Raw genomic sequence first — 13,629 nt, forward strand, 5'->3', positions numbered from 1 at the left:
TGAAACAAGAAGTAGTAGATGATAGTCATTACTCCAGTAGTATAACTCTTCGAGCTTAGATTCATAGAAAATTGTAACAGCTTCAGATGAGAACTTCAGGACATTCGTACAGGAAAAAATAAAAGTTGTCCTGGCTGTTGTGTAAATTTGTACAGTTTGTGTTAACATAAAGGATTATGACAATACAGTTTATTTTTCATCAACAAACAAAAGGTACACATGAAAGGGTAAAGAAAACACATCAAATGAACAAATGGTGTTTATTGATGTTTTTAAACATTTTAGAACAACTAATTAATTTATTAAACTAAACTTGATTTGTTTCCATGTTTAGTTTTGAAAAAAATATTGAAATATTTCCTTCTCATATAACTAATCACTTCACCACTTCGTTGTATGAGATAGGTGTAGTAGTTTTGTCATACGAATTTACAAAGAATATTTAAATAGAAATATATATTATAGTAAACAATAGAAAAGAAATAAACGTAATCAAACCAACATAAAATTTAAATGTAATAATTTAATTTCTTGTCCAAATTTGTGATATCTTACCAATAAATTAGATGGAGTAACTGTGAGTTACTTTAGTGACCACAGCTATCGCCACATAACAACCATTGGACATTCAGATATTGAATCACACAAAATAGCTTTAAATACAACTTAGTTTGCCCTTAACACTTAACATATAAACGCCTAATGAAATAACATCAAGGTTTCAGCAGTCACTTAAAAAGAATCTCAATTCGATAACTTATACAGGACATTCAACATGTTTGGTACATTATTGTACTCGGACTACAACTGCATATTAACACTGAAAAATACTAAATAAATTTTAAGTAACAGTAACAGATATACAAACTAAAAAGTATACTCGGACAATTACAAATAATAAACAAATCCCAATACAGCAATGTTTATGATAGATGACAGTAAAACATTACTAGTAGACACAGACACAAACAATACAATGTAAAACCCAGGGCGTGTGCCTGAGTCGATTCTCTACCATGCTTTGGTCTGATCAGGTGGGTTGTTATTGTGGGGGAACACTAAGACAGTAAATTAAACCAAAGTAAACTTGAAGGTAAAGTTTCATCAAGGAGTTCAAGGTATTCCAAATCAACAAAATAATAACAAAAGCATGTAGTATCGTCTGAAAGTTCAAATAACACTATTGAGCTATTTTAGTATTAATTGTGTGACTGTAGTATTACTGAAAACCTCAAAAAATGTTTTATTAAATGAAACCTGTATTTTTACTTCAGTAGTATTGCTTTCAGTCACAAAACATTATCAGTCACATTTTTTAAAATGAAGAAAGCCACAGACGTTTTACATGATTTATTAATCCACACCACTTCTCCACCATTTACATAAATTTAACTCATAAATGAGTATTTTTTTATTAACAAAAATAACATTTCACTATAAAACTTACACTAGGTAACTTAAGGTAAGATTACCTAAAAAACAACTATATACACTAAAAAATAAATCATATACACATTATATACATGTTACTTATATGCTAACTGTATCACAAAATGTAGGAAAATATTTAAACAAGTTTATTATAGATGGAAACAGAACATATGAATCACTGAATCCAGGACCTTCCTGAAACAAGAGGTAGCTTTTTAAGTTTCTGACAAATCAACAAACAACATGTAAAAGTTAGGTTTGTTATGTTTTATGTAGATTCACCTCTTTATTTCGATTAACCAGAGTTTTACAGTATTTCAATATACTATTCTGAGAATGTTTGTCAAAAAGTCATGGAGCAACAAAGCATCTTTCTGCTTCAAATTGGGTAAAGTAGGAACAAAAATCCATAAAATTCTGATTCACGAAATCTTGCTTCTATTGATTTTATTTGTTCCCTCATCCTTTGAACATCAAGAGTGTGAAACAATAATTCTGAAATCTGGTGGCAATTACGTAAAATGTAATAATTTCCTACGTACATGCAATTTGTTATTATGAAGATTCTTGGAGCATTGGAAATATTTTCATTTAATACTACTAGCGAATTAAATCACAAAGTATGATTCCAACAAAACTTCTCTAAGTAGTGAAACTAAATCCTGCAGTATTAACACACCCTTGATACTCACTCCTTGAGCTATAAACTATCATCGTTTTCTTCTGCTGCGTCGTTTTTTCTTTACAACTTGAGGTGGTGGTTTACCTACAGTTGGGGGCGGTTGGCTGCTCTTTGATTTTGATCCTGAAAATGAACATAATCAATTTGTTAATGGGTTAAAATATACCTGTATATCTAAAACAATCATAAGGCAAACAAATTTCATAAATTACAGTTTTGAGACTTCAATCAATTATTTTCAAAGTTCTGACGGTTGCTTCATAAAAAGTTGTCATTATGAGAATGCTGTTAGTACTGTAGATGTTAATTTGTGTCAGATAGCAGACAAGTAATGCAATGTACTTATAAGATGTGCAACCAACACAAACTCAATCAAATTAAACTATTACTCAGAAAATTAGTCAGAACTCATTACTAATTTATTCTGTTATGTTTACCCAATCCTGACAAGGTAAGGAACTACCTTTTTAATTTTGCATTTATGTATTCATATTAGTTTAAAAAAAATATAACATAAAAATGTAAAAATTAATACAAAATTAGTATCTATTCTATGTTTTTGTTCTAGGTTAGGTTTTAAATGAAACCTTAAGACAAGTACTAATGAAAGGAGATGAAAAAATATTCAGAATATATATGTTTATGTCAACACAACTATAGTACAGCAACCATTTTATAAAATTGTTGAAAAACTTTTTAACATGACTGATGTGAATTAAATCCAGTTCATTCAAGGGTTTTGCTAGATATCAATGCTAAGTATAAATGAGTTATCTGAGGAGTTCCATATATATACATGTATATACAACTGTCCCAGTTTACCTGTGACAGTTTTCTAAATCAAAGTCCTTAGACTTCTTAGTGAAAGCTATTATGATGTAGTATCAAGAACATATAGTACTTCCATATTTTTCTAATGGAAGTAGGCATATATCCGTTAAATATTATTTCAGTGTTCATGTTTATGAGGATCAGAGGTGAAGTAAATTTGTGACTGGCTGACTCTTATATGAGGTTTCACATGTTAAGGAGCAGTTTTAGTTTGAATTAATTAATTATATTTCCGATGTCACAGTTGAGTTTCTTCAGGACAATATATACACATGTAGATCTTGAAAACCCACTTAAGTCAAAAAGCATCTATTTTCAGTATAAAGAGAAGAGGAAAAACTTTACTAATAACATTTTTCAAAATAATCATTTATAATACGTTTCACGTTATAGAAGTCATTTTGTTTTTCAGATTGTAGTCTGGGAAAGAATGAATTGTTGAGGCATGTTAAATGTTTTTCCTTAAGCCGCTATAAAAACACCATAACTCAGGAATCACAACCTCCAATGTGTGTCAACTTCACAAACTCTAAAACATGCACTTAATAAAAACAAAACAACGCTAATTATTAAAACTGAAATACAGAATACAGGTCACACAATAGGTCTGCATCAGCCGACCAACCAAATATGACTAACCAGAGGCCAATAGTAAATCTGGTGCAATCAGTAGTAAAAGTAACTTTGATGTTGATTTTGCACTTTATACAAACTTTTCTTAGACTTTAACGAATAATAAACACAGTCACCTGAATTGGTGCAGCCATTCTAGAGATTAGCGCTTAGAAAACCATTTTTAATTTATATATTCACAAACATTCATACATTATAATATATAATTAAATTAATAATTTAATATAATACAATATAATTAAAATTCATACATTTTCAACTTTTAATTCCGGAATTAAATTTAAAAGATATTAATCTGAACCAGAGGTTTTGTGATTTTCTACATATACAGAGTGTCCCAGAACTCTACCAATATCCTTCAGTTATTATTATTCCTGGAACTAAAACAAACAAAAATATCACATTTTAATCAACTGTTTTAATTTTAGCTGCTCTAATCAGTTGATTAAACCACCATTACATCAGTGCTTCCCAAAGTGTGTGCCTCAGCGCCCTGGGGTGCCATGGTTGAGTGACGGTGATTAAGAAAATATCATACTTTGTAAAAATTTAAAATATATAAATAGTAGTACAATATTAACCCAGTGCGGATCGTATTGTTTTGGCGCGTGGGCACCAGCGGGCGCGAATTAATTCACGGTCAGCGGCCGCGCACGAACAGCAATGTTGCGCCACATCGTATCGCTCGCTATTGTATACTAAAAAATTCAGCTGCGAAGGTATTCGTTCAGATGGAACATGGGCCTGCTGGGGTATCTGTCATGTAGGAACGATAACACGCGAGCAAGGTTACGGCGTAGCAGGGATGATGTCTGAATCATAGTCTAAATAAAGCGGCTCGGGCGAATCGATTGCAACATCCGGGCCATTGTCTAGACTAAACCCACCAACATGTACGTCTGCGTCGTTTAGTTGTGTCACTAACCTCGGTTTACACTAAAAGTATTATAATAACAACTGAGGAAAACACCCAATCAGAAGCGCTAAAAAGCAGAGAGTAAACTCATATGAATGATTTTTCAACTTCGACATACAACTGCGATCTGTAGGATATTTATAAAACTTTTGAAAACTCTAAACGTAGACCGTTGTTAAACACTCTTAGTTGACAAGTGAAGACGATCGCCCGATCTATCAGACATTAACAGAACTATTTGGAGGGAAATTTAATAGCAGACCGCTTTTGCGACCTGAGCTCGTCACCGTGCCGTTAGGCCCGGCCGCTGCGTGACGAGCCCAGCTCGTCAGTGATCTGCAATGGGTTAAATTTTTACTTATAACTTGTAAGTAAGAATCATTAAATTATAGTTTTGTTTTTAGTAAAATTAATATTGCACTACTAATTTTATTTATAAATGATTCTATACCAAACCTTGTACAAATAAACAGTTTGAAAAATACAAAAAAATTCAAACAGGCACAAAAATCAAAGAGTTCTAAAGAGCAGAAAGTTATTGAGACTGACTAACCAGTCGAATTAAGGTTGGGAAAAGTTTCTGGGGTTGATTTCTAGTGACAAGAACGCTAAACGTGACATCTTCCATAAGTTAACATGGTGAGTGTACTTGTTGTGACCACTACAACCATGTTTTATCACTTAACAGTGAACGTTATAACAGATTTTAATTTTAAATGTGAAACATTCAGTAATTTTAACTTAACACAGAACATTGTTTAATCCTACAATCGGTTAGCGTCACAATCGTAACTCATTTACACTCAACTTGTGTTACGATTGTGACATATTATGTTGCACTTCATTAAATGTAGCATCGTTAAACACTAAATATATTGATAGTAACACAAAATTTTGATTCTTTTTAAGACTTTCTGACAGATGATGCTATTTACTGATTTAAATAATTTTATGAGCTGATCAGCGTTATATAACCTTAGATCACTTAGTTTATATTATTAACGTGAATAAATCAAGTGCTTGAAAAAAGTAATAAGTGATACCCGAAACAGGAAGAAAAATAATCATGTAAGCCACCATTCACAAAGAAAATTATTTGGTTGGTTGTTGCATATAAATACTTAGAAAGGACATTTGAATGAAATCTAACAGAAATCCAGAGGATTAAATTAAATTATACACAATGCAAGGTCAAACGCATACCAAATAAATAATACTCTATGTCTCAGAAATCGGTCCTGAACTTGGATTAAAGGACTCCCTTAATGGGTTAAAAGACGGAATTTGAAAAATTTCTTATCTTCCAAAATCTCTAATATTGATAAAAAAAGTAAATTTTAACCAATTTCTTTAAGTAATAAACGGTTGAATACATAACTGTTTGTTTTGGGACTAAACAGACTTATTATTACTCATATCCCAGAAATATAATTGAGTTATAATAAAATATACATGCTAGTTACAGTCACAACATATTTCAAAACTATTACCAACCATTCTCAAAAAAAGCTATTTACTTAAAAAATAATAACCCAATAATTTATCAAAAATATTATTACACTACAGACACGACTATCCAAAGTTGATGTGATCAAGTCTATGTTAGATAACCAAAATTTTGGATAAGGTGGACCATCATCAAAAATCCACTAACAATGTATTGGCACCTAAACAAAGAGTAGTGGCATCGTGCCTACAGTGAGGGTAGGCATTCTCTATTAAGACATTTCAAATGGAAAGCTCCTGATCGAAAGCAAGCTAACAGCTTAGCAGATATAAAGCACTAAGTACATCTTCGTTATGTAGGAAAGTTTATGAAAATTATATAGATTTATTTGTTATAAAGTAAAAATATCTCGCCATGTGCATGAAAACAATGCTACAGTCTGCCTACTACTGCCACAACAGCATTTTGTAGTAAGATAGTATGATTTTCATGCTGTATTAAAGTAAAAAATTCAAATAAATCTTCAGCTGTTTAAACTTCTGTTTTAAAATTAATTTAAACCAGTAACAACTGACCAGCAAACATCTTAATTTCCAGAAAATCGTGTCCCTAGTGTATTCCTAAAACATTTATCTGTTGAATTTCAATGGTAAATGACAGTTACGAGTAAAATGGATAGCAACTGTGGTTACCTGGTGGACCAAGAATGGTAAATTTATATGGAGTTGCTATAAAAATGAATTTTAAAGATGTACTTTTGGCATTTATAATCCAACACTGATCAATAGATATTCTTCTCTATATTAATAAAATATATTAGTTTTAGAATAAGACAATTACATAGAATGAATTAAGTACAATAGGTTGTTGACATTTATTTATAGGCTGACTACTCACTTGATGAAGAGGCAGATCTGGTCTTGTTGTATATCCTCCTAGATTTTTCTTTAGAAGATTTATTCTCAATTTCTTCAGCTTGTTCTTCCAAGCAAAATAAAGGTACATCATCATCATCGGACTCTGAAGGTTCTTGTTCTTCCACTATTTTCTCTGCTCTTTTTCGCTTATGATGACTAGATGGTTGTCGACTAGTGCTTTGTTTAGCTAAAAAAAAATAGAATAAACTTATTAATTTTGCTTTAAATTTGAGTACAAATAGTGGAATCTATTGTATTATTTAAAACAATAAAATTTATACATGCATAAAAAATAAATTTATGTTGCGTCTGTATTTATTTTGAAAGCTAAAATAAAATGTCATCCTGAAAAGAATGACAGAGCTCTGTTCATGACTAGAGAAATACTTTACACAGTTATGTTATTTAGTACATCCATTTCCAATTAACATACATATTTGTTACACAAAGAGAAAAGGCATTTGTCACTATTTTACTGCTATGTTCTAGCAATACCGTAAAGACCTGTTTTATTTAATAAGCATAAACATAAAATATACAAAAGAGCAAAAATATACAGGGTGTAAAATCCAACACAGGCTTGATCATTGAACTCCCGAACAATTACAGGTTAAGCAATAAAACTTGGTACATCATTACTCCACCTATAAATTTACTTTTTAAAGTAACTACCATTTTTTTGTCATGTCAGGGGAATGGCACGCAAGAAGTCAGAAAAAATCTTAAATGACGGCATAGGTCAAGTAGTATACCAAATTAAAGGTCAAAATGCCACAAACAGTGGTGTAGCGTAGCGAAATATTAAGACACATTACAAAATAAATTAAGCATGTGGTACAAGAGTTGCTGTGAGAGGTGAATTTGCCTATTTATTTACCTCATTGGTAAATAACACACAAAACGTCCTCTGGATTCCCCTGGTTTCGGACCCCCCCCCCCCAAACGAAATTTCTGGCTACGCTACTGGCCACAAACCTACCTCAAAAGGTTCACTCTTTAAAAAACTATGCTGGTTTTAAGTTTGAAACATTTAAAATGTAAGTACTGTTCTAGATGGTTTAATATTCTTCTCTTGGCTTAAATTGTGAAAGTTAAACTTAGTAAATGAATACTGGATTTAAGATAGTTAGTGAATGTTTACATCCCATGAAGGATGGTCTACAAGGAGTTCGGCAGACATTTAAGGCAAGAATAGCTCAAGATGTACATCATTATAAAGGGGTTGTTGAACAGAGATTAATGATGAAGAGAAAAACTGGCATCAGTTATTACAATTTGACAGTTCTTATTTTTAGATTGGGCTTTGGAATTATTTTTAGATGTGCATCTTACATTACACTTTAAAACTATGTATATCTTAAGCTACGCTAATGTTTGCCGAAAGGACATAATTTTATTTCAGACACATAGCAAAGACTCTGGAGCAATCCACGCTTTGAAAATATTAAACCGATTTTATATTTGTGAAGAGGGAGTGCCAGTGGCTGAGGTTATGTTATGATCCGGATTAAGGACTATACTAAAAAGTTACAAGTTACTTTAGACTTTCACAGAGTTATAATAAAAAATATATGATAGTTAGTCACTAAAAAAGTCACTTTAAAAAATCAGTAACATATCTCAAATAATGTATATACATTGTAGAAAACAATTAGGCAAATTAAAAAAAAAAATTAATTCAAAAATAGTTTTAATAACGGCCCTTATGATTAATTATACTCAATATAATTTTATAACAATATTGGAGGATAAATTATCAAAATTAAAACAACAAACAAATATTTTAAACCTTTTTTTGCTGCTTCTTTCTGTTTGAAAATGATATATCATTTTAATTGATAACCCATGCCTGTTTTTATTTATTATTATCAACATTCTGCTATTTAATGTATTTTAAAGAATTTATCACCTTTTTTTAAATATTTATTATTTGCTTCAATTATTACAATTTATATGTGTTTTATAGTTTGCATTATGTACATGTTTATGTATGTATAAACGTTTCAGAAAAAAATTATTCTAAGGTACTAATATTAATCTATTAGCTCCCTCATGAACAAAATTGGTTGGTATGCACCTCTCATACATTTTAAAATTCAAGAAATTACTACATAAAACTGGTCTAAATGGTAAAAAAATTTCAAATGAATTCTTTCTTGTATTAAATTTCAGTTTATTTATAAATACTACTTTAATTCTAGTCATTTTAATTTTGTTCGAATGAAGAGTGAATTTTTCACATTTTGTTTAATGCATTGATTGTAAATAAGAAAGGCTTAAGGTTATCAATGGGTTTAAATTAAGATTAATTAAACGTATGAAAAAGCACAATACAGTGTAATCTAGGTGAAGAGGTACTCTCATTGTTTCATGAGGTGCACAATTCAGTGCACTACGATGTTTTAGACATGATCTTTAAGCACGGAGGAGTAACCAAGTTTTCTACACATAACATAGATACATGTTAATGCCTCTTCACGTAGATTACACTATATTTTGTAGTCTAGATGCTTCTAATATGAAAATATAAAAAATTCATTTTGAGCTTCGACGTTAAAGACTTTTTGGATCTCTTAAGACGAACATGACTCCAGATTCCAAGAGTCAAGTCTGTGACAGATTTCAGGAGCTGCACTAAGAGAAAATTGAACTGGAGGTAAACTCAATATTCACAATGAATCTACCCTTTCCATCATAGCTACCTTATGTATAGAAAACTCAGTTGCTTCACTGTGCTTAGAGATCATATCTAAAACACTGTAATGCACTCAATTGTGGGCCTATTGAGACAATTAGAATACCTCTTCACCTAGATTACACTATTATTTTTATTACTTCTTCATCTACATTACACCATTATTTTTATTATTTTATAGCCTAGGTGTCTCTGATGTCAAAACTACATAAAAAGTTCATTTTGAACTTCTTCGTCGCCAACTTTTTAGATCTCTTCCGACAAACATACTCCAGATTCCTGGAGTCCAAGTTTGTGACTGTCGGATTCACACATTGAATGTTGCTGAGCTATAAAATACGTTAGAATATTGGCGTGAATGTTAAGTAGTTTAAAATGATGTTCTGTAGAAAACATCCTTTAACAATTCTAGTACTTGTATAAAGCACAATAAGAACAGTCAAACTTTAGTAATAAACCATCTTAAGGACATTTTCCCACCCCACTTATTCTAAACCAAAGCATAAACAAATATTTGTTATGAATAAAAACAACTCTTTCCAGCCATGTTTAAGTTTACTTTCCAAATAATGTCCAAAATATCAGCAGAATACCATAAAAACAATATATAGCTACACATCTCTAGACTAGAATCCAACTATTTAAACACATGTAAAAGTGGCATTTGCGCCTCCAACATTCAACGAACACCAGCATAAATCACCAAGTCTAATCATCAGCTACTTGTATATCAATTTTTAAAAATACGCTTTGTCTTATGAAACAGGTTTGTTTAAATATTTCACCAATGCTATTTAAGACCTTCACTGCAGCTCTATACTGAGTAAGCCCGAAGACCCTCCCTCCTATTCTTCGCCAAGGCGTGTGCCGCAGTCAACATATTAGACTTATGCACAATAACTGTCTAGCTATAATACATGTAATTGACACCTTCACCACAACTCTATACTGAGTAAACCCGAATACCCTCCCTCCTATTCTTCACCATAAGGCATGTGCCGCAGTCAACATATTAGACTTATGCACAATAACTGTCTAGCTATAATACATGTAATTAACACCTTCACCACAACTCTATACTGAGTAAGCCCGAATACTCTCCCTCCTATTCTTCACCATAAGGCATGTGCCGCAGTCAACATATTAGACTTATGCACAATAACTGTCTAGCTATAATACATGTAATTAACACCTTCACCACAACTCTATACTGAGTAAACCCGAATACCCTCCCTCCTATTCTTCACCATAAGGCATGTGCCGCAGTCAACATATTAGACTTATGCACAATAACTGTCTAGCTATAATACATGTAATTAAGAACACCTTCACCACAACTCTATACTGAGTAAGCCCGAATACCCTCCCTCCTATTCTTCACCATAAGGCATGTGCCGCAGTCAACATATTAGACTTATGCACAATAACTGTCTAGCTATAATACATGTAATTAACACCTTCACCACAACTCTATACTGAGTAAACCCGAATACCCTCCCTCCTATTCTTCACCATAAGGCATGTGCCGCAGTCAACATATTAGACTTATGCACAATAACTGTCTAGCTATAATACATGTAATTAAGAACACCTTCACCACAACTCTATACTGAGTAAGCCCGAATACCCTCCCTCCTATTCTTCACCATAAGGCGTGTGCCGCAGTCAACATATTAGACTTATGCACAATAACTGTCTAGCTATAATACATGTAATTAAGAACACCTTCACCGCAACTCTATACTGAGTAAGCCCGAATACCCTCCCTCCTATTCTTCACCATAAGGCGTGTGCCGCAGTCAACATATTAGACTTATGCACAATAACTGTCTAGCTATAATACATGTAATTAACACCTTCACCGCAACTCTATACTGAGTAAGCCTGAATACCCTCCCTCCTACTCTTCACCATAAGGTGTGTGCCGTAGTCAACATATTAGACTTATTTATGCACAATAACTGTCTAGCTATAATACGAGTAATTAACACCTTCACTGCAACTTTATACTGAGTAAGCCTGAATACCCTCCCTCTTATTCTTCACCATAAGGCGTGTGCCGCAGTCAACATATTAGACTTATTTATGCACAATAACTGTCTAGCTATAATACGAGTAATAGCACCTTCACTACAGCTCTATACTGAGTAAGATTGACTACTCTCCCTCCTATTCTTCGCCATAAGGTGTGTGCCGCAGTCAACATATTAGACTTATGCACAATAACTGTCTAGCTATAATACGAGTAATAGCACCTTCACTACAGCTCTATAGTGAACGAGACCGACTACTCTCTTTCCTATTCTGCACTCGAGGCGTCTGCCATAGTTAACATGTTAAACTACTGTACAATTATATAGCTATAATATAATTGTAACTAACACCTTGACTGCAACTCTATACTGAGTAAGCTCAACTACTCTCCCTCCTATCCTGTTTTGTAAGGAATCTGTTAACATTTTAAACTACCGTAATAACTGTCTAGCTATAATACATGCAATTAATACCATTACAGCTCCATACTAAAAAAGACTGACTACTCTTCTTTCTCAGAAGAGTGCTGTCAGACATCTGCCACAGTCAACATGTTAAAAATGATACATAAAATCTAAAGACTAACGACTATTTTATACATTCTAGAAGCTTTGTTCTTATTGGAATTAGTTAATTTAAATCAAACACTTGAATAATATACTTTTTTATTTATTTCTGTGAGTTGTGAGTCTGATGACGTGCTCATTGAGTATGAAAGGCCTCACAGAAATAAATAAAAAAGTATATTATTGGAGTGTTTGTTTTAAATCAATAATTACCATTTTATAGATTAAAAATTCCTAAAATTTAGCTTGTAAAGAATGCATTATACGAAGCAAATTAAAATTAATTTGGTTGTTTTCTCCATGTCCTGCATCTCCTCAGTGAATGTTGAATATTATATAATAGATTTATTACCGTCTCATGCACGGAGGGTCAGGGAGGATGATTATGCTAAGTTGTCTTTTAGCTAAGTATGAGTCTAGCAGTGAATAATTATATGCTACAATCAGTGTTTTGTATCAAAACAACGAACAGCAAGTAGTAGTAACCAGGAGGATCTTAACTGTGAAACAGTATACTGTTGGTAGAAATTGAAGAAAAAAATCTTATTTTGACCTATGAAACAAAATGAAGTGAACAAATCAGTATGTAATTTACAGTATTCGATGCACTGCAATAACAACCCATACCTCTCTCTGAAAAATTTAAACTTTTTGCTTTACGTGAAAAAAATTTCCATGCACCTCAAAAGTGCATGAAACACTGTTCCGAGATGTCATATTTAAATTTGTTTCCCTATATCTCCCTTTCTTCTGAGAATTATTCCACAACCCCAGATCTCTGACAGATAATTGTTTATGTACAGTGATTAAATTTTAGTTAAGAAATATTAGGTCTGATTTTAGAGTTAATTATTCAATAATGCAGCAGTTTAGATAATTAGTTCTTTCTTAAATTTAATCAAATAAAAAAACTTTTGAATATTTGAACTCCACTTCTAAAATGGCAAAAATCTATTAATATTATTTTTTATATTATTGGTTTTTTTGAGTTTTTGTTTCTTATCTATGAACTATTTACAAACCTCCTGCGGCTTCGGATTACTAATTGATTGTTAAGGTTTACAATACCAGTGGTGTTGGATGTTAGTCTGAACTCGTCTCATAAACGTTTTGTGTGTCAATGAATCTTTATCAGCCATAAAAGCACCAGTTCCTCATTCTTACAAAGACATCAGTTTTTAAAATTATTGAAAACTTATCCAATAAAAACATTTCCAAATATGCAATCATTTGGAAATAAACTATAGCGTAACATGTATGTGTTGATTATGTAGCACAAACTATTGTTACCACTGTCTCTAACCCCACATCCCTCACTTTGATAAAAGGAACAAGATGAAGTGCATGATAAGAAGTCGTTAGATCATTTCTTTTGTTGTCTGATGTGTGTTGCACCTTCATAGATGTGTTTCGCCATAATATATTTGATTCAATAAACAATTTGTCATTCCAGACATGGAATGGTCTTGGTTAAATA

At 32.1% G+C, this 13,629-nt stretch overlaps 1 protein-coding gene across 4 annotated transcripts in view; it reads right to left on the reverse strand.

The window, feature by feature from the left end:
* Positions 1 to 246: 246 nt before the first annotated feature.
* The window catches only part of LOC124358811, an 88,885-nt gene continuing 75,502 nt past the window's right edge, over positions 247 to 13,629 (reverse strand). For 3 of the 4 annotated variants that reach the window (XR_006922083.1, XR_006922084.1, XR_006922085.1), the window contains one exon: positions 6,837 to 7,044. Coding sequence is in view for 1 of the 4 variants with exons in the window: in XM_046811089.1 (XP_046667045.1) it covers positions 2,142 to 2,236; positions 6,838 to 7,044 (302 nt within the window). In the remaining 3 variants the exon portion in view is untranslated. Of the gene's footprint in view, positions 1,627 to 2,123; positions 2,237 to 6,836; positions 7,045 to 13,629 lie in introns of those variants that run through there. The other variant, XM_046811089.1, reaches the window with a different exon arrangement.

The sequence above is a fragment of the Homalodisca vitripennis genome, chromosome 1 (assembly GCF_021130785.1).
Source record: "Homalodisca vitripennis isolate AUS2020 chromosome 1, UT_GWSS_2.1, whole genome shotgun sequence".
NCBI lineage: Eukaryota > Metazoa > Arthropoda > Insecta > Hemiptera > Cicadellidae > Homalodisca > Homalodisca vitripennis.